The 20,831-nt window shown below is 34.5% G+C and overlaps 3 protein-coding genes across 4 annotated transcripts; all 3 read left to right on the top strand.

Annotated features, from left to right (window-relative positions):
- The first annotated feature begins 6,245 nt into the window (after positions 1–6,245).
- Positions 6,246–8,077, top strand: LOC111382700. The gene has a single exon (XM_023006739.1). It carries the CDS (start codon positions 6,778–6,780, stop codon positions 7,210–7,212), a length of 435 nt encoding a protein of 144 aa, XP_022862507.1. The 5' UTR covers positions 6,246–6,777; the 3' UTR covers positions 7,213–8,077.
- Positions 8,078–9,088: 1,011 nt separating this feature from the next.
- LOC111382705 lies at positions 9,089–10,152 on the top strand. The gene has a single exon (XM_023006744.1). It carries the CDS (start codon positions 9,275–9,277, stop codon positions 9,773–9,775), a length of 501 nt encoding a protein of 166 aa, XP_022862512.1. The 5' UTR covers positions 9,089–9,274; the 3' UTR covers positions 9,776–10,152.
- A 3,967-nt stretch (positions 10,153–14,119) lies between these two features.
- Positions 14,120–20,498, top strand: LOC111382701 (mannan endo-1,4-beta-mannosidase 2-like). 2 transcript variants are annotated; one of them, XM_023006740.1, is made up of 5 exons: positions 14,120–15,163; positions 15,628–15,930; positions 17,854–17,976; positions 18,944–19,155; positions 19,916–20,498. In XM_023006740.1, the coding sequence occupies exons 1-5, from the start codon at positions 14,783–14,785 to the stop codon at positions 20,322–20,324; spliced, it is 1,428 nt and encodes a 475-aa protein (XP_022862508.1). In that variant the 5' UTR covers positions 14,120–14,782; the 3' UTR covers positions 20,325–20,498. The 2 variants fall into 2 exon arrangements, with proteins under 2 accessions (XP_022862508.1, XP_022862509.1); XM_023006741.1 differs by having other exon boundaries at positions 14,128–15,163; positions 15,733–15,930.
- Positions 20,499–20,831: the final 333 nt, after the last annotated feature.

Below are 20,831 nucleotides of genomic sequence, written 5' to 3'. Positions count from 1 at the left end.
TTTTTTTATGTTATTTGTAAAAAAAATTATCGTAATTTTATTAGCGTAATGAAAAGATTTATTATATATTTTTATTTTTTGCATTTTGTAAAGAATTTTATTTATGGTGATTGACAAATATTTTTCCACACATGTATCATGTCAACAACATAAAAAATAATAATTTTAGTATATATAAATTTCATGAGACAAAAAAAATCTCCGCATATGAGCCAAAAAAAAAAAAACTCCGCAAAGTGTAGAAAGATGGCAAACTACCTCTCCGCACAGTGTGAAGAGAAAAGCAAAAACTCTCAGGACTTTATCTGTAAGTTCCAAGAGGCCTATTTCCAAACAATTTTTGAGCAATGCATTGAACACTTTAATTCCTGGCTTATAACCCAAAAGCATAATTTCATTGAAAATTGTATCCTCTTCTAATATCCAAGAGCTGTTATCAAGTAAGTGTAAAATATTAAATTTGAGTGATACCCTAAAGCCTCCATTTGTGAAAACAATGTCATGGTACTATCAATATTCCCTTCTTTGCACAACTCACATACTGTTTCATTATATGAATCACGAGAAAGCTCCTTTCCAATACCGTCAATATAATTTGTATGCTCAGAAATTGAGCTGTGACTGGAATTTAAAGAAGACATAATTAATTTTGAGCCATGTTTTTGGACTCCGTTTCGTTGTATATACGAAAATTTTACAATTTTGAAATTTGACTTGTAATTAAGGAATTTGAAAACAACTCTCTACACTGTGCGAAGAGTTTTTTCTCTCTATACTATGCGGAGAGCTGGTTTGTTATCTCTCTGCATTGTGCGAAGATTTTTTTTTACTCCACACTGTGCGAAGAGTTTGTCAACTCTCCACACATGATTCAACGCTCTCCGCACTATGCGGAGATGTTTTTTTCTCTCTGCAATGTGCAGAAAGGTTTTTTTTTTCTCCACACTTTTTTTTACTCCGCACATGGTTCAACTCTCTACGCATTGTGTGGAAGATTTTTTTCTCTCCGTATTGTGTAGAGAGTTTTGCCCTGGTGCGGACCAACTTTCCACACTGTGCAAAGAGATTAACTCTTTTCGCACAGTTCGGAGAGTTTTTTTCTCTCTATACTGTGCGGAGAGTTTTTTTTTTACTCCGCACTGTGCGAAGAGTTTGCCAACTCTCCTCCCATGGTTCAACTCTCTCCGCACTGTGCGGAGAGGTTTTTTCTCTCCTCACCTTTTTTATTTTTATTTTTACTCTGCACTTAATTCAACTTTCTTCGCACTGTGCGGAGAGTTTTTTTTTTCAATTTTTCAATATTGAATTACACAAAATTTAGAAATATAATATTTACATTCAATTCAATCATATCAACACTATCAAAGAATACAAGCAAAATAATTTGTATATTTCTTATTCTAGCATGAAATATACAAGTATATTTTTTTTAGATAACATACTGCTATGTAATTGTAAAAATAATTTACAATTATTTTCTTATATCATGGAAATATTTTGAGATATTGTTTCAAAAATTTTCCAAAAAAAACTAAAATTCATATACTAATTAAAATACGATAAATACAAAATTCGTGCAACGCACGTGTAGTGACTAGTAATTTGAGAATGATGCGATTGCACACCATGGTGTTATCATTCTTATGGAGAAGAAAATGAATTATTCTTCTTTGTCGGGGTCACATACCAAACCCCGGAGGCCAACTAATAATGTAGCAAATCTTGAAGAAAATGAAAAGCCCTATTTGGCCAAGCTCAAGGCTAGGCCAAAAAAACAATGGGGGTGGCCAAAGGCCAGGGCAAAAAGCAGGGCTTGAAGAAAATTGAAAGAGTACATGGGTCCCATTTTTGATCCAATTAGACCCGTAGATTATGTTGACTTGTCAATGGATAGTTTTGACTCGCTTTGATTGGAAATAATAATGCTATCCAAACAGGATTTAAAGACAGGGACTTTGACAGGTGCTTCATTGACAATACCTTTATGGTTTTTTCTAATAATCCAATGATGTTGCATTATGTGTTCCCTAATTTTTATTTTTGTATGACGGGGAAATGCACAGCCGCTACCCTTTGGGTAGGAATGTCAAAAGGGCCGAACCGCTCGCCAGCTCGACTGCTCAGCTCGTCGAAATAAGGCACCTGGGCAGCTCAGGCTCGTAAAATCACGAGCCCGAGCGTGAGCCGGGCCGGTCTTGCCGGGAGGCAAGCTAAGCCCGCTCTCCCACGAGTAGCTCGCCAAATTTGAGTGACCAAACTTTTTTTAAAAAAGTGACTGTTTGGTCACTGAAAATTTTCAGTAACCATTTCGGTCACTGATTTATTTATTTATTTATTTCCTTCTATTATAAATACCCCCTTAACTCTTTTTTTTCATATCAATTATCTCATCATTCTCACTTCAACTCTTTCCACTCTCTTTTATATCAATTATCGAGTTTTTACTCTTTGTGCTGTTGTGCAAAATATATAATATCGATTCATTTTTTACAATTTCAATTCATCAAATTCTCATTACATTTATATTTTTACTAGTTATTATATATGGATTTCTTCATAAACAATTAAACAAATGGATCAAAGCTCATTTGTTGAGAGTTTATTCGATACAGGATGTGGGTCATATGGCGAATCGCCTAGGAAGCCGCAAAGTCAATTTTCAAATGAATTTGTCGGTCTAAATGATGTACCCATACTTGAAGATGTTCATATTTACAGTTATGGAAGTCACAATCCAATTAATTTGGATGATATTAACGTTTTCGAAGCGGAACATGAGGACGAAGATGTCGAATTAAACATCTCAGATGCGAGGAGAACGCGAAAGGGTAAAAAACAAGTAAAATGTTGGGATCGCTTTAAATTGATTTCAATGGGAAAAGTCATCGATGGCCTTACAGAATCTAAGGCAGTATGTAAATACTTCCAACAAATATTGGCATGGCAAAAAGGAATTGGTACGACCCGTCTCAACCGCCATTACAAATCATGTGCTCCTAGACATGAACTTCTTTCAGTTGGTCAAACACAATTACAATTTGACAGTCCAGGCGCCAGTTCTACGACTTCACCCTTATCCATGTGGGTGTATTCAGAGGACAATATTCGAACTGGAATGATGAAATTTGTTGTCGCCACTGAGTTGCTTCTGGCTGCTGCAGACAACCAACACTTCGTCTCATTTGTGAAATAATATCTGCAATCAAGGTACGTTGAGGTAAATCTAAACGCTCTTCGTGCCAACACAATACAATATTTTCAATAATTCAAAACAACAATTATTATGAATTTACAACAATATGGGGTGTTATATCTTTAACTTCTGATATAAGGGAATGAGGTTAATAAAAGAGTATATATAGCTGCAACCACACACTATACAGACCCACTTTGGTGCATGCATAAAAAAATTATTTCTTTTAGAATTATTGAGTTTTCTCAAAATGCTAATAATATATATAATATTATTATCAGTATTGTTAGAGAATATAATTACAAGATTAAATTTCGATCTTTTACTTTTGATAATGCTAGTGTTAATAAGGTAGTCATCGATAAATTGTGTAGGTCACTCCAACCTGATTTTGTTGGGTATTTGTTTCATATTCGCTGTGTGTGCCATATCTTAAATTTAATTGTGTAAGATGGTTTAAAACATATAAAGGATCAACTTCAAAGGAATAGAAATGCATTAATATATATTACGGTTTCTTCTATTAGAAAACAAGCATTTGAAATTTTTTTTGTCGAACTAGAGGTGACGACTGCTAAAATATTTGTTAGCAACATAGACCATAGATGAAACTCTAATTACTTGCTATTAAAGTTATGTGAATGTTTCGAACATTTAATAACTGACTTTTATAACAATAGACGTGTTAGAAGTGATGATGATCGTATGTTGAATGAATCCGATTGGGTTTTAGTTTTGAAAGTTAAACGATTTTTGACATCTTTTTATGAGATCACAAAAATTTTATTCGGCGTTTATTATCCTACAAACTGTATGGTGTTTGAATGCCTTTATATAATTTTAAGAACATTCCATAAATATAAAAATGATCCTACTTTTAGTGAAATTATAATTGTTATGGAATTAAAGTTTAGAAAATATTGGAAAGAACTGCCTATATTATTTATTTTACTATGCGCAATGGACCCTTGATATAATATTTCGAGAATTAGATACGTAATTGATCAAATCAATAAAGTCTTAATACTTAATACACTTATCACTTATAAGAATTTATAGCAAACATTTATGTGGAATGTATGATTTATATGCGGAAATAATGGTTACGAATGTTAGCCAGGTACCCTCTGCACCTACTCCTTCGACTAAAATCGAAGAAGATGATGCCGAAATAATGAATTTATTTCAATGCATTAATACATGTAAATATGATGCAACTGCAATGTGTTCATCTAGTGCCATATCATCTACATTTACATCTCATCAAACATTGGGCGCTACTCAAAATGCGATTCCTGCCGAATTAATTGATTACTTCAATCATAATATGTTAACAGACAAAACAATTAAAAAAAGTTCAAAAGAAGTAATTGAATTTGGACGAAAGTATGAAAGACATTGGCAAATTATTTTTGCAATTGCGAAATATCTGCTGACACCTCCAGTTAGCACTGTTGCTTCGAAATCTCCTTTTAATGTAGGGAAATTAATTTTGACCGATGTCAGGAGTCGATTAAAAGAAGATGTTTTGAAAGCGTTAATGTGTGTGAAGGATTGACAAGACGCTCATTTTCGACTACAAGGTAAATACGCTAAAATTGCATGTCGTTAGGTAAGTGATATTTGATTTACAACAAGTTGTTTGTGTACAATTTTTAACTCAGCCTATTTAAAATTGATGTAACTGGCCCCAAACCCGGATAAAGGAGAAGAGTTTATATTTTATTTACTTTTTAAAAAAATCGAAAAAAGTATTTTTTGTAAATGTATTTCAAAAAACAATTCGTTTTTGTTACATAAATATTTTATACTTTATAAAAAAGATTACAATATCATAGAAAAAAATGTCTTCATTAAATTATTTGTATTTTTTAACATTTTTTTTATTTTTTTAAAAGTGTTTTCATTATATTATTTGTGTTTTTCTCTATTTAAAAAAAAAATAACGAGCTCGCGAGCCGAGCTGGCCCAAAATCAACGAGCCACGAGCTCGGCTCGACCTATTGACATCACTACCTTCGGGTGCGTACTGGGTAAGTTCTCGGATTGATGCAATATTATGTAATCCATGTCAGTCAGGTAAATCGCACCAGATAAGCCCTGGCCCCTGTGCGATATGCTCAAACGAAAAAGTGTTGATAGAGAGAATCGAACTCATGACCAAAGATCTCTATGTTCACTTACTCTATAAACTCGATCATCTCATAAGGAGTGTGTTCCCTAATTTTTTAACCATGTCATTGAGTCCAGGACTATAGCAAAACTTGATGGGAAATTGAGGGTGGGCCCATAGAAAGGACCTTGCAGTTTCATGGAAAGAACGCGGCAATGTGAAAAGCCCCTTGCCCAAGTGACATCTTCAAAGCCAAGAATTAATTCATTGGTACATGTTTAGACATTACCTTATCATCTTGTCTAAAAGTTGATTTCGTGAGTAATACTTTTTCATCGTGAATCTAAATAGACATTATTGTGTAGAAAAATAGATCAAATAATGAAGTTTTCCGTCAAACTTTTTACGATGAGAAATGACAACTTTGATTGGACTGAGATTTTAATTAAACTTAAATGACTAAAATGAAAAGGAAAAAGATATTAAAAATTATTGATACAAGTTCATTATAACCTTGTTTGACAGATTTTTTTTGCCAATATTAGTTCGTAGGTCTTATGAAACGTATAATTAAACAGTTGATAAAAATTATGGGTTTAATGAAATAAGTGATTAAAATAAAGTTTAATCACATATAATTTCAAAAAAGCTATATCAAATGAGCGCAAAATATATGACTTTTATATTTAAAACATCTTTTTGTATATTTTGTAGGAAAGAGCGAAGAGAATAGCGTTGTCTAAACAAGATAAAAGCTTAGAAAACATCACTTCTAAAATTATTAGTTGCCTAAATGTGAGAAGTTGCTGACAAAAATTATTTTTAATACATATAAACAAATGATGCGTTCGAGATAGTCTAGACGATTGAGTTTTCAAGGAACTTTACCCAAATATAAGAATGTTTAGAGGAAGATGGCTTAAGATAACATTTTAAGGAAGCTTTTTTATAAGAAAAATAGAAGCAGAAATTCGGCCAAACAAGCCCTTAAGCAAAGAAAACAAAAACTTACAATTCAAATGCACGCTTATCAATGGAACTTTGCTAACTGTCACCAGCCTTCTGATTCTGCCTCGTGAACTTAGGGTTAGCAGTTTCCCAATTTCAGAATCCCAATCCCTTATTTTTTTCATCGAAATTCTCAATACATATGGGGCATGGGGCTTTGTTTCTTCACTCTTTCGGTCTTTCCTTCAAATGCACTATATATTCTTCAGTTTCAAAAGATATTCTGGAGTGGATCGAGAACAGACATCATTGCCATGATCTACGGTGTGGAACTTCAATTCCCGATTCCAGATCAAAGTGATGTGAAATTGAGCACATTTTGTACCAATTCTTCATCTTGGTATTAAGTCTGAACTATAAATAGCTGAAATTTTCTGTGCCTCAGGCAACCTCGGGCCAAGGTTCTGAATCTTGAAACCTCATTTTACTCAACAAGTCTTCAATTTTCCATTTGAACTGGTAAATGGGATCGTCTGGGTTTTTCGTTATCTGCATTCTGCACTCACTTATAGCTATAACTTGTGGAGGTTTGATAATGTTTTATCTCAATGAAATCTCTGTTTTTGGACATGGAACTGAGACAGCAATGAAGTTGTTAGGTTCAACTCCACATGATCAGTTGTTGATTCAGATTTCTGATTCATTTGCTGGGTTGCTTTTGGTTGTGATTGGGAGTTTGCTGTTCATGGTCGCTTTTGTCAAGGACAGGGAGTTCCAATGCATTTTTGCTAAAGGGTGTATTCTTCTTCATTTCTCAATGGCCCTCTGGAGGTTGTACTTTGAGAGGAGACTCGACGATTTAGCTAACGATTGGCCAAGGCAGCTTGTTGGCGATTTTGTGCTTGCACTTTCGTGGGTTTTCTTTCTTGTGTACTCATGGAGGGAAAAGTATGATTAGGTCCAACTAGTCTCTGGCCTTATTATCGACATTTAGCTCTTCAATCTTCCATTTTGATCTTGTTGTCGGATTCAGAAATTGCTCCCAAAATGGAGAATATTGAGTACTTTTCTAAGTTTTAAATTTTGTTAGTCCTAAGACATTGGATGCTCTCACCTCTTACTTTTTGTACCTTCAAAATCAATTGCAACTTACGTGACTTGAGAATAACTTTTCTTCCTGTGGCTCGCTCAAAAGAGAATCTTAAGTAGCCCCATCAAGGAACTAGCAAGACTGGCAATAGATCAGGTCGAGTTGGTTCGATCCGTAGATGCCCAAGCTCGAGCCCTAATTTTATAATTGGCTCGGCTCGTGGGCCCCACGAGTCAAGTCGCTCACGAGCCTAAACGAATTGAAAAGTCTACAAGTCCAAACAAGTTGAACCGTCCATGAAGAAAATGTGAGCTCGACTCGATCCATGGTTCATCTCAAAATGAGTTAGAGGAAGGATGAGCCCCGCTCGCAAGCAATTCGGCTCTTTTGCCATCACTAGGAACAAGGGATGATGACCCAAAAAATTGAAGGTTAACTTAGCCTCCGTTTGAATCTTATTACATTAAGCTCCTGTTTGTTGCCCGTTTAGCACTCTTAGTTTAGAAAAAAAAAAATTTCCGTTACTAGTCATTTCCACTGACAAAGCACTGACTGGAGGCTGTACACAAACAACTTTGTAAACACCAATCCCTTTATTACCCTTTAGAATAGGCCAAAATTACGGTAGGTGAGAAAGTCAAAAAGGGTGAGTTTTTGAAGGCAAATGAGGGTATTTTGGAAAAGATAAAAATTGTACTAGTCAATTCAAAAAATGTATGTCATCACGTGGGACCCACGTTAGTAGAAAAAATGCATTTTTCCTGATGAAAAAGGGTACGTGGGGGTAAATTTCATTATATTTTATTTTTCTCTTTTTTATTTTTAATCTCACAATTTTTCATAAAATGATATTAGACGTAAATCGAATTTTTTTTCTCTTTTAACCACTTATTTTTAAAAATAAAAATAAAAATTATTTCATCAATTTTCATTTCCAAAAAATGAGAGCCAAACAGAGAATTAACTTTGCCTCATCTAGTTTTAATACGAGTCTCACTTGACTTGCTTTGATAAACCCATGCCTCTTTTATCTTATTATCCGCATAATGATCTTTAAGTTGGTATCTTTATCCATCTAGTCGTTTTTGATACACAATATTAGATTAGTCTCTTTTTTGAGCACCTTTTCTACTCATTGGTCCAATTCTTACAACTTACTTTGAACTCATAGGTTATGAGTTAGTTCCAGTTTGTTTCCATTTTTTTTTTCTCAATTTTTTTTTTCTCTTCAGAGTCATTTTCAATTATACTTTGCAAAATATTAATAAAATTTTTTGTACGTAAATTTTTTTTCTTCTTTTTATTCACATATTCTTCAAAAAATTATTTTCCTCCAATAACTCTTTAAAAAGAAAGACTCAGTATCTAGCATAAGTTCTCCAATTTCCAAACATTCAGAGCTTGTTTGGAAATGATTTTGAAAATTGATTTTTTGACCGTTAGAAGGAAAAGTGAGGTCCACCTCCAAAAGAAGAGGTCAAATATGACGGCTGGAATAATGAAATAACGATGAAAAAGTCAATTTTTTTGGTAAAAAATCCGCTTCCAAACATGCTCTCAATATCACTCACGCTATCGTGAACAAAAATGACCTAAACCCCCATTAAAATACATTTCATTATATTCTATTTTCTCTCCTATTTTTAACCATACAATCTTTTATGAAATAATATTACACATAAATCAAAATTTTTTCCATTTTTTCCAATTACTTATTTTTAAAAAAAATACTATTCCACCCATTTTGATTATCAAGAAATGAGGCCAAACAGGGGCTGTCTTCACGCTGAACTCTATTCTTTATGATAAATTCCCCCAAGTAGCCATCCCTAGTAATACCTGCTGACTGCTGTTCACCAAACTAACCATAACAAGCCGACAGTAGCATAGAAAGTGTATTACCAGATCCCATCAAATTCAAGCACAACCCATGGCGGACGAATTCACGGAAGAAGAATCCTACTCCTCCATGTTACTCATAAAGCTTATGAGCAAAAGAAGAACATGGGTTTGTCTATTTGTTGCTGTTTACACGATTTTACTATACCTTTCTTGGAATTTTTTAAAATCTGTACTTTCTTGGTATGAATCGACCATGTTTAGGGCAACTGCTGCTTCGGGGTGGACAGTTTTGTCTGTATCGGTGGTTTTGGGGGTGGCGTTTGGGGTTCTGTCGGTGGTGGCCGCCTTGGCCGTGGCGGTGCCGGCAACTCTGGTGACGTGGATCACTTTGCTTGTGCTTTTGACTTTTTGTGGGAAGCCCAGAAGGGATTTGGTGGTGGAGGGGAGGAAATTGACGGCTGAGATTATTGGGTTTGTGGTGAAGGTTTTAATTAGGGAAGGCAATGTTGTGGCTGCAATTTGTGCTGTTATTGGGTATTTTGTACTTGTTAGGAGAAGTAAGGAGGGTGTTGGGTCAGATTTTGAGTGATGAACATAAGGTTTTGGTTCTTGGGCACGAAGCTCGAGGAGCTTGATTGCACGATCTGGGATCATTTGTCGATAACAGTTAAGGTGATAGATCTAGATCGAAATTTTGAAACTCATGTCCATTATCGATTAATAGCTGGCTTGAAGCATCTGTCATTCGACAAACATGTCGACACTCGACATTACCCCACACCGTTTTAACCTTTGAGAAACTTGGTAGGATGAAAATTAGAAATTTTGTAAGTTCTTTGTAAATTTCTTGTGGTGTAATATTCCTTTGTTGTTGTAAAAGGAAGTGAAAATATGAGGCGTTTCTTGCTAAAGATTGTAGAAAGCTTTGGTATTGACATTCATTTTCCAACTAATATTTCATTCTTATGCACTTGCACATTTCTTTGAAGTTTGTAAACATGGCTGAATTATGTTGTAAAGAATGAAAAGTTGGGCATGCTTCTCCAATTTGATGTCTCTTTAATGAGTTGTAACTGCAAACATGACCTCTGTTGACCTCCGAACATGATCGAGACTTAGTGGGTCAATAAATCTCGTCTCCCTTCCCTATCCTGTCAAGCGTTTACCTGCACATTTGAAATGCACACATTAGACTCGTGAGATCGAGCCCCTGCGCTTATGAAATATAAACAATTTCTTGAAATTTGATTTTTAGACTGTGACTGAACTCCTGTTATGAGCATTTACAATTGTTTAACTCTACTCGCTTTACACGTCTAAGTCGACAATTGCAAAATCATTTTTAAATTACCGTGGCAATATATATTATAAAAACCCTAACAAATGTCCTCTCCTCTCCTTTCATTTTGGCATTATAGCAGATATTTGTTCTAGAGAATTAAATATGCACCTCCTTGATATATGGAATAGTTATTGTTGCGTGTTGTCATACTTGGCCAATCCATCTGGGCCAATGGCCCACTCAGACCGAACCATGTGGCACTCCAGTCGAAGTGGCATATATTATCGAGGTGGGCAATGGTCGAAGCCCTTCAAGTCGAAGTCCAATAACCGAGGCGCCTTTTTACCGAGACCCGTGAACTTACCCAAGGTCCACATGCCGAGCCCCATAAATCGAAGCCATGATGCTGAAGCTAGTTGAAGATAACTGAAGCTCTCAAGCGGAAGTATTATGTGAAATGGCCGAGGCTCCGAAGCTGATGCAGGAGCCTCTGAACCACAAGGGAGTGTCCTCCATGTTCACTTCTCCCAAGAGATCGTCTGCATAAAGATCTTATTCGAATGATTGATGGAACATTTGTCATAAGCATAAATGTCAAGTCTTGTCACTAGTATGGGGGCTCTGCACAAACAATAAATACGCTACAAGCTAGCAAGTCAAACTCATGCCTGATAAGATGTTTAAATCAAAGAGATGAGGCCACGTGCCACCTCATCTAAGGGCTCCCATTTCACATGTACCACTATAAATACTTTCCTTGTGTAACATCAAAAGGCTAATACAAGAATCAATACAAAGAACTACACTTTACTCAACTCTCTCTCATTCACTTGCAATACACAAATCGAGTTTATACACATTTACATATATATTTACGAACACCGGTTGGTAATTATTATACAATCGGATCACGAACAATCCGTCGGATTCCGAACGTCACCATCCCGCGTCGTTGGGCGACTCCCACGCCCTTTGAACCGCTCGTTTTAGACCGTCCATGTGTCTTAGCGTATTGGACATTCGCCCACGTGTGTACGGGTGGAACCGGTATCTATTGGCAACACTTTTTGGGGTCAACAGTCACTTATATAACCAATTTTGCCACAAATCATTAACTATACTCTTATAAATTTATTATATTTTCAATCTAATGATACAGAGTGACAATAATTATAAAGGGATGTGCGATCTTTCGTTCGGGCACAAAGACTTAATTGATTAATGAAAGTAACAATGCAATTGTGACTGAACTCCTCGTTGTGAGCCTGCAATTGTTTAACTTGACTCACTTTGCACGTCTAAGTCGACCATTGCAAAATCATTTTTTAAATTACTGTGGCAATATATATTATAAAAACCCTAACAAATGTCCTCTCCTTTCATTTTGGCATTGTAGCATAGATTTGTTCTAGTGAATTAAATATGCACCTCCTTGATATATGGATTAGTCACTTTTATAACCATTTTTGCCACAAATCATTAACTATACTCTTATAAATTTATTATATTTTCAATCTAATGATACAGAGTGGTAATAATTAGAAAAGGATGTGCGATCTTTCGTTCGGGCACAAAGACTTAATTGATTAATGAAAGTAACAATGCAATTGTGACTGAACTCCTGGTTGTGAGCGTTTGCAATTATTTAACTCGACTCGTTTTACACTTCTAAGTCGACCATTGCAAAATCATTTTTAGATTACTGTGGCAATATATATTATTGAAACCCTAACAAATGTGATCTTTTCATTCTGGCATTATAGCGTAGATTTGTTCTAGTGAATTAAATATGCACCTCCTGGATATATGGATTAGTCACTTATATAACCATTTATGCCACAAATCATTAACTATACTCTTATAAATTTTATTATATTTTCAATCTAATTATACAGAGTGACGATAATTAGAAAGGGACGTACAATCTTTCATTCGAGCACAAAGAGTTACTTGATTAATGGAAGTAACGATGCAATCATTCCGAAGGAAGAAGATAAGAAATAATTTGGCCTTTTGGAATGATTTGTTCCTAGGTTTAGGCCTTATCTTTCGAGGGACAATGTTAGGTTAACCCATCAATACACCTTTGCTTGCTGTCGGTGGCAATTGACTTTAACTTGAGAAGGATTGATAAATCTATCGATTAGGTTTAAGCCCCCATTTGGCCTATTTTTTGAAATGAAAATGAGTGAAATAATATTATTTTTGAAAAATAAGTGATTGAAAAGTCAAAAATTTTTTCTTCGATTTACGTGTAATATAAAAGAAGGTTGAACTCCAATCTTGAGGGCCCATATGCCCTCGTCTCTGGAGTATCACGAGGGAGGTAAATCCAGGGATGTGTCTCAGCAAGTCAGGGAACAAGAGCTTGCCCGTACATTGGTGCCCACAAAGAGTCCAATTCCATATATCAGAAATCGAACTATCACACTGCGGTTGCCAGCAAGGTTGAGACAACCTACTCCTATCATTTGCACCACTGAGTTATACTTTGGAAGGCTTATATGTAATATTATTTTATGGAGGATCGTATGATTAAAAATGAACAAGAGAAAAGTAGAATGAAATTTAATGGGAGTCAAGTTAATTGAAAATATTAGAGCTCCAGCTCCTAATGCACCTATTACTTAGGTCTTCGGTAAATATTTATATACACTAAAGACACAAATGGAATATTGGACCTAGTAGTACATTAGTACTCGATAGGATGAAGGAAGAAATAAGTTGTACTGGACATCAAATTTACCCCATAAGGTCTTGAATTCCTCTAGGTATCTTGCTTTCACCTTTTAGTTACACATGCATTTTATACCTCTATTTGTGTAGCTTAAAATTTTGATAAAAATTTAAGTGCAAGTTAAAAATTAATTTTAATTATACATTTTTTTAATTTACAATTTCAACTATGTATATACTCAGATTTTAATAAAATTTACTGAAAATCTGATTTTTAACTACACCATATAAGGACTATATATTTCAATTAGGATTTTGAAATAGAGAAAAGAGCACGGGATTCTCATTTTGATCTCAAGTTATAGTTGTTGCTTCTCTCTCCGTTATTTCAAAATTATGGATAAAATACGTTATGTAAACTTATAAATGAAAAGACTTATTTCAAGAATTTCTCCCCTTTGACCCATTTTGAATTTTAAAATAAGGGAAGGGTAAGCACCCTTCAACATCTGAGCAACAATATTCTGTTTTTTTACTATTCCAAGAGATAAGATTAAGAGAGCGGAAGTTATTTCAATAAACATATGTATAAACTGAGGCTGCCATGTCTCGAATGCCAAACACACCCCTTGAATTTTTATTTATTTATTTTTTTTTTGTCGACCACATCTTCCTAATATCTAAGAACAATAAATTGTGCTGTATGTGTTACGATGTATGATTGCATATGTGGAAAGAGAAAGTGGTCCAAAATGTCCAAGAAGTCCAGATCAAAAGGGGCATGGAAACAAGAATAAGGGGGTTGCACCTAATATTGTTTCAGTGCACANCCTTTCACATATGAAAAAACAGAAAATACAGCGCTTGTTTAATTTCAAATTTTTGAGAAGTATTTTTGTGAAGTGTAATTTTTAAAAAACATATATATAATTAAAAGTAGAAAAAAATTATAAATTCATGTTTAGAGTTATTTTATTGAGATATGCATAATTAAAAATGAGTTTGGAATAAATAATGTTAAAAAATGAAAATCAAATAAAAGCATAGTAAAGAACGTAAATGACCGAGGAAGAATGATGATTCATATTACTGCAGCATTAAAAATTCAAGAAATGAAAAATTATCAATGATTTCAGTAGCTCAGATCTAATCAGGCAACAGTTGATACCAATATCTCACCTTCGTCTTTATTAAACTTCCTTCTGAATTCTGTCGACTGTTTCTTGAAATTGATCTATGTTAGGTGTGTTATTCTCAACCTCCCTGAGTGTTTCACATTGTTGTATTATAAAATCCCCATAGTAACTAACAGGTGGAAGAAAACACTCACACAAACACACAGGAGAGAAGAGTCAACCCCTTATCCTCCTCATTGATCATTCTTGGAATTTGGCTGCCTTTCTGGAATTTATTTCGGTGCCCTTTTGCAGAAGGGAATCTGGTGTACTCTAAGAATCTTGTCCTTTTCTGGGATTTAAAGATTTGGGGAGTTAAATAGATCCAACCCCCAAAACCCATCTTGGGATTCATAATTTTTGGCAGATTCTTGATTTATGGGTCCATTTTGATATAATCGTTTCAGCAGTTCCTTAACTTGCAGCATAGAGAATACACAGTGTTGAGTTTTTGTTCATTTTCATGATTAAATCACATATGAACGGAATGGCAGGAGGAAATGGGGTGTTGTACCCAATCATTGGTTTTTCATTATGTGTTGCTTTCACATACATGTCTTTTGGGGACATGTGGGTTGATATCCGTGGAGAAACAAAATTAAGCTTTGTGGAGAGGAATGGGACTCAGTTCATGGTGGATGGTAAACCTTTTAATATCAATGGATGGAATTCTTACTGGTTGATGGACCATGGTGTGGACGAATCCAGCAGATCCAGGATCAGTGCAATGCTGCAAGCTGGAGCAAAGATGGGCCTCACTGTGTGCAGAACCTGGGCTTTCAATGATGGTGGATACAATGCTCTCCAAATTTCCCCTGGTCGATTTGATGAAAGAGTATTCAGAGTGAGTTTAATCAATTATAAGCAAATAGGTTACTGTTTTTTACCATTGTTCATATAGAAGTTACTCAAGATTCTCGGTTCCTTGTTTTGTATTGGTTAGGATATATATGTTGTTTCAGTAAATACTATTCTGTTGTGCCGGAAGTAGGTCATCTTTTAATAACTCAATATCTTTATGGCATGTTCAGTGAAGTGGAGTGGACAGTATTAAGGAAGAAAAATAAGCTAAAATATTTGAATATGTTGTCCACTATAGTCGAGTGGTCTGCAGTCCTGCGTACTGAACATGCCCTTGAAGTGTCTGCAAAATATTATCAGGATTAACCTATGACAGACGAATCTTACATTATATCATTCTATCCTCATAAGCTCCCTTGTAAAATCAGTTGATCTCATGAAAATTCACAAAATAGCCTATGAAATGTTGGATTTAGTGATCACTTTCTGTTTTAAATAACTCTACAGAGGTTTTGCTGCACTGGATTAGTCTATCCTACATGGTTATTTGCTGTCCCCCCCGGGGCCCCAATTTGGTACCTCTCATTTAATGCTTGTGCGTTTTTATGGCAGTCCTTAGATCACGTAATTGCAGAAGCGAGGAAACATGGAATAAGGCTGATACTAAGCTTGGTTAATAACTTGCAAGCATATGGAGGAAAGACTCAGTATGTTCAGTGGGCATGGGAAGAGGGTGTTGGTTTAAGCGCTTCTAATGATTCATTCTTCTATGACCCATCAATTTTGCGTTATTTTAAAAACTATGTCAAGGTAATCTTATATCCATTCCTTTTCTGTACCTTTTTCATTGAAAAATATCTTGAATGTCTGAAATTTTGTTGCTAACATACAATTCAAGATTTTATTTTTTCTTGTTGGCATTTCGTCGGAATTTTTACTTTTCTTTTCACATATAGGAATATGACTAACTGTGTACCATCAATCATAATGCTGTAATTTATTGGATATTATGGTGTTTATTTCTATCAAGTCTAGACCCAATTTTGAAGTTCCTGTTGCAAAAAAGACAATTTTGAACCATAAAATATGTTTCCTTTTTCGAATGGTTTGATCTTTTTTTGTACATGAACTATTTGTATAATTGTTGCCCATCCATGCTTCACATTATTTGGGCAGTGAAAAATCCCTGTGCTGTTTTTCTGAAATACTTGATCAAATTTTTGAAACCTCAGTTTGAGAGGTTCCACATTCTACTAGAAAAAAACCACTACAATAATATTCAACATAATTGGAAATGAGATAATTAACCAAGCTCCTAAAATGCTTGCTTTTAGATTTTTACTATAAAGAGACACGCTAAAAGAATAATAAGCATATAATCACTTATCAAGTTTCTTATCAAGTTTCTACCTAGTCAACTTGATTTTACCAAAGATGGTGATACATGGACTCCTAGCGTTTTATGCGCTGTAGAGATCGTTTCTTATTTTCTGCTGAAACCATTTATTTGTTAACTTTTATGCCGTTAATAAAAGATTATAAAAGCTTTAGTGGTTGGGACATGTTTTGTGCAGGTCTATTATAAGTTTCTAATCAGTTTAGTAGAACATTTTAGATGAGTGGACCTAATTATATGGCAAGTGGTTGCAAAAGATTTAAGATCATTAGATGTTTCAGTAGACCTTGTGTTGATGCTCCAATTGCTATAGACAAGTCAAAAAAATTACTTTAGAAAGAGGCAGTAGGAAGATCTGGCACATAAACAAATAATTTACTATTGATGTACTCTATGCTAGATGTACTCTATGCTAGAAATTAATCAACTTGAGAAGTGACCGTTCTTTATATTGTTACTTGCTCCAGCCCAAAATTTAATTCCTTCAATTTTTCCTTTGGACATTCCTACAATAAATTTTAATTATTCTCTCTCTTATTGTTTATTTTGTAAAATTATTCATTGGTACTGTTTTTATACTTGATTCATGATATCTAATTTCAACTTATATAGCACCTCAAACCAGAAATATAGATAAATATGAAAAATATTCGCCGTGTGTTATGTGAATAAAAATATTACCATATGCTGATGGCCAGTAACGGGGATTGGAAAATTTTGTTTTAATATCAATCCCATTAATTAATTTTAGCAAAGGTTATGCGCCCTTTGGCGTGATTTTTGAACTTTTGTTCAATGGAGGTTATATATAAGGTCATTTTGTATATACAGTGTATGATTTAACATAAACAGCACATCATTTCAGCTTAGAAAGACATGGTGCAGGGATAGATCTAATAATAATGAGGGGTTATCTGATTTAAAGCAAAACAAAGTTTTCTTCTCCATTCTTTTGTCGTCCATATGGAAACATAAAAACACAAAAAGAATATGTATCTTTATTTGTTTTTCCGTTTTCGCCTTCCTTCTTATTCTTGTTCTAGGAACAAATCACTTCAAGTATCCCAAATGCTCCCATAAGAATATTATTATTTCCCAACATAGCTTTGCCCTTGCTAAATGAATTTTGTCTGGATGAGTATTTTCTTTTCTTTTTGTTGCCTCAAGTTATTACTTACAACAAGTTTAGCACCCGCCAAGTCATTAGCTATACATACCTTTCCTTTTCTGCATTCTGTAGCATGATTAATAAAAAGTACAGAGTGTCCCTTTTTCATCATTCTACACCAGTGAAGTTTATTTGCAATCATCATTTAATTATATGTCGTATTTGGCAGACAGTGCTGACGAGGAAGAACACACTCTCTGGAATTGAATACAGGGATGACCCAACAATCTTTGCTTGGGAGTTAATTAATGAACCGCGCTGTATGACTGATGCTTCTGGTGACACACTCCAAGTATGCTACGAAATTCTCACCCCTTTTAGTTCAGAAGTTTATACAAAATCAACGCAGAAGCTATTTAACAACAATTAATTACTTGAGCTTTTATTGAACTTAATTAATTTCCAATCTTTAGAATGCCAATGACGTAATTTTGGGCTTGAAACTTTGTTCACTTAGTTGATTTGTCTAATATTGGCATTAGATTGCTATATTGAACTTTATCACTTCTTTTTTTAACCATAAAGATCAACATCAACAGTAAGACGTTTGCCAAGTTTTAATTTCTGAGACTGCACATGTTTTTAGCATTTCCTTATCAATCCCTTAAAAAATTTCCAAATATGGCTGTCCATACGTCACAGAGTGATGCACGATTGAACAGTGTCACAGTGATAGAGAAAGCCGTACGATTGAACAGTGTCACAGTGATAGAGAAAGCCGTTAGCCCCGTAGTTTTGAACTATCTGCAGTTCTCGAGGCTTCTAATCTTTGCCTGACAAAATTATAGTTAGAGCATGTTTGGCTAAGCTTGAGAAAATAGAAGTTACTTTTTTGTAACTTGTTTTCATATATTTTTAGATGACTTACTTTTCTCTTATTTTAAATATTAAAGAGTTAATCATTTTGAATTAACGTTTACCTATTTTCAGAGTAAAGAATATTTTCAACTTTAAGCAATAAAAAAAAAAATTTGCTTAAAACTTGTATATTCACAAGCAGATTTCTTAAGCTTAGAAAACATGCTCGTGGTCGTTTATGAAATTGTGTCAGTTCAAACGTGAATTCTCAGCTCATAATTCGTTCAAGCTCATATTTTTAAGAAGTTGCATCTAAACACTTTTAACTCCTGTCATTCTTTCTTGGAGAACTATCTTTCTATATCTTTATGCATGCTTTCTCAGAAAAGTAAACAACCGAGGCGAGATTCATTCAGTCAGACTGTTCAACCTATATTGAACTGTATCCCATACAATTGCAGGATTGGATAGAAGAAATGTCAAATTTTGTGAAAGCAATTGATAGAAAGCATTTGCTGACTGTCGGCCTTGAAGGATTTTATGGTCCTAAAAGTCCGAAAAGGTTAACTGTGAATACAGAGTTCTGGGCAGCTGATCTTGGATCTGATTTCATTCGCAACTCTAAGATATCTACTATTGATTTTGCCTCAGTTCATATATACCCTGATCACTGGTGAGCTGTTCATCCACTCATTTATCTACTTTTATTTCATAAGCTGCCCAATTGGTTCAATATTTTCACAATTTATAGAAGGTTAGAGAATTTCTGTCGTAATACTTATTTAATTCAAAGATGAGAGGCATAATTTCACAAGCCTTTATTAAAAAAGATAACAAAAGAGTGAAAATGAAAAGAAAATGCAGCAATAACGAAGAGTCAACTAGTGCATGATTGGCAAAGCTTAATTTTTTAAAGTGCTTATAAGCTGTGAATCCTACGAATTGTTTGGATAACAAGTATGTAGTAAGTTGTGGATCCTAAGAAATATGTTGATAAAAAATATGTTTGACTAGGCGAAAAAAAAAGGCTTGCCAATCATGCACTAAGAGCAAGTGTTGATAAAAAGTATGTTTGATTAACTGAAAAAAATTGGGCTTTGCTAGTCATGCACTAAGAGCGTGTTTGGGTGTGCTAAAGCACATGTCGGCTACATGAATCCTTTTTATCCACTCTAATCGGTTCATTGCTACATTTACTTGAAGATCTAAAACAATTATATTTAACTACATTAGGCCATCTTAGTTTCATCCTACCACTATCTCTTCTAACTTACTCTATTGAGACTGCATCACTCTTAAAAGCTACTTCGTTATAATTAAATACTTTGATATATATATATATATATTCTCTTACCTTGATTAAATTGGTAACTCGAAGCTTTGCTTTGCTACTCAATAATTCAAATTTATGTTAATCCAATTTCTTTTGGTAGGTCTCATACTCCAGATTTCGAATACAAATTAAAATTTATTTCCAAATGGATGCTTTCTCACATTGAAGATGGTGATAAAGAACTTAAAAAGCCGGTAATGTTCACTGAATTTGGATTGTCAACTGAGAACAAAGATTTTGATCCTTCTCAACGAGATAGATTCTATAAAGTTATACTTGATATCATATACAAGTCTGCAAAAAAACAAAAGTCCGGGGCAGGAGCTTTCGTCTGGCAGTTCTTGGTCGAAGGGATGGAAAAGTACAATGATGATTTCGGGATTGTTCCGTGGGAGAGGCCATCGACATATCGTTTATTTACAGAACAATCATGCAGGCTGGCAAGAATTCAAGGTGCACTTCCCTCTCAAAAGGAACACTTGAAAAGATTGTGCTGGCAAAGACGTTAAAATATATTTTGTTCGGATAAAATGGAATGTGTGTTTTTCTGTTTGTGATCTTTAATTTATATCTTTTGTCTGTTTTGATTGTAGAGAAGAAGAATTGAAAGACATACATATTTTCACATACGTATAGGCGTGTAATTACAGAAGTTGAAATATATGTGCAGATAATTTTTGATAGTCAGCGTTTACAAATTGGTGTGAAATGCAGGAATTGAAGACTATTAAGGAGAAAAAGATATAGGATTTATCTCATTACTCTCTCTTCCCTGTAATCGTCCAGCTGCCCCATTTAGTGTCCTCTTACACCTCCTAAAGAAAATAATGTCTATGCCGCCATTGACCACCACCACCACAGACCCTCTGCTCTAAAATGTTTGTTATTTTTGTTCGACCCCACCACATGCCCTCCTGGTCTTGATTCTTAGATTTTTTACTTTGGTTTTGCCTTATACTGCTCGAAGAAATCCAGTCTTTCTTAGTCATATGTGAAAGAATCTGCAATATATTATT

Source organism: Olea europaea, unplaced genomic scaffold (genome assembly GCF_002742605.1).
Source record: "Olea europaea var. sylvestris unplaced genomic scaffold, O_europaea_v1 scaffold2552, whole genome shotgun sequence".
Classification (NCBI taxonomy): Eukaryota; Viridiplantae; Streptophyta; class Magnoliopsida; order Lamiales; family Oleaceae; genus Olea; species Olea europaea.
Note: the sequence above shows the minus strand (reverse complement) of the source record. Positions and strands in the feature narration are given on the sequence as shown.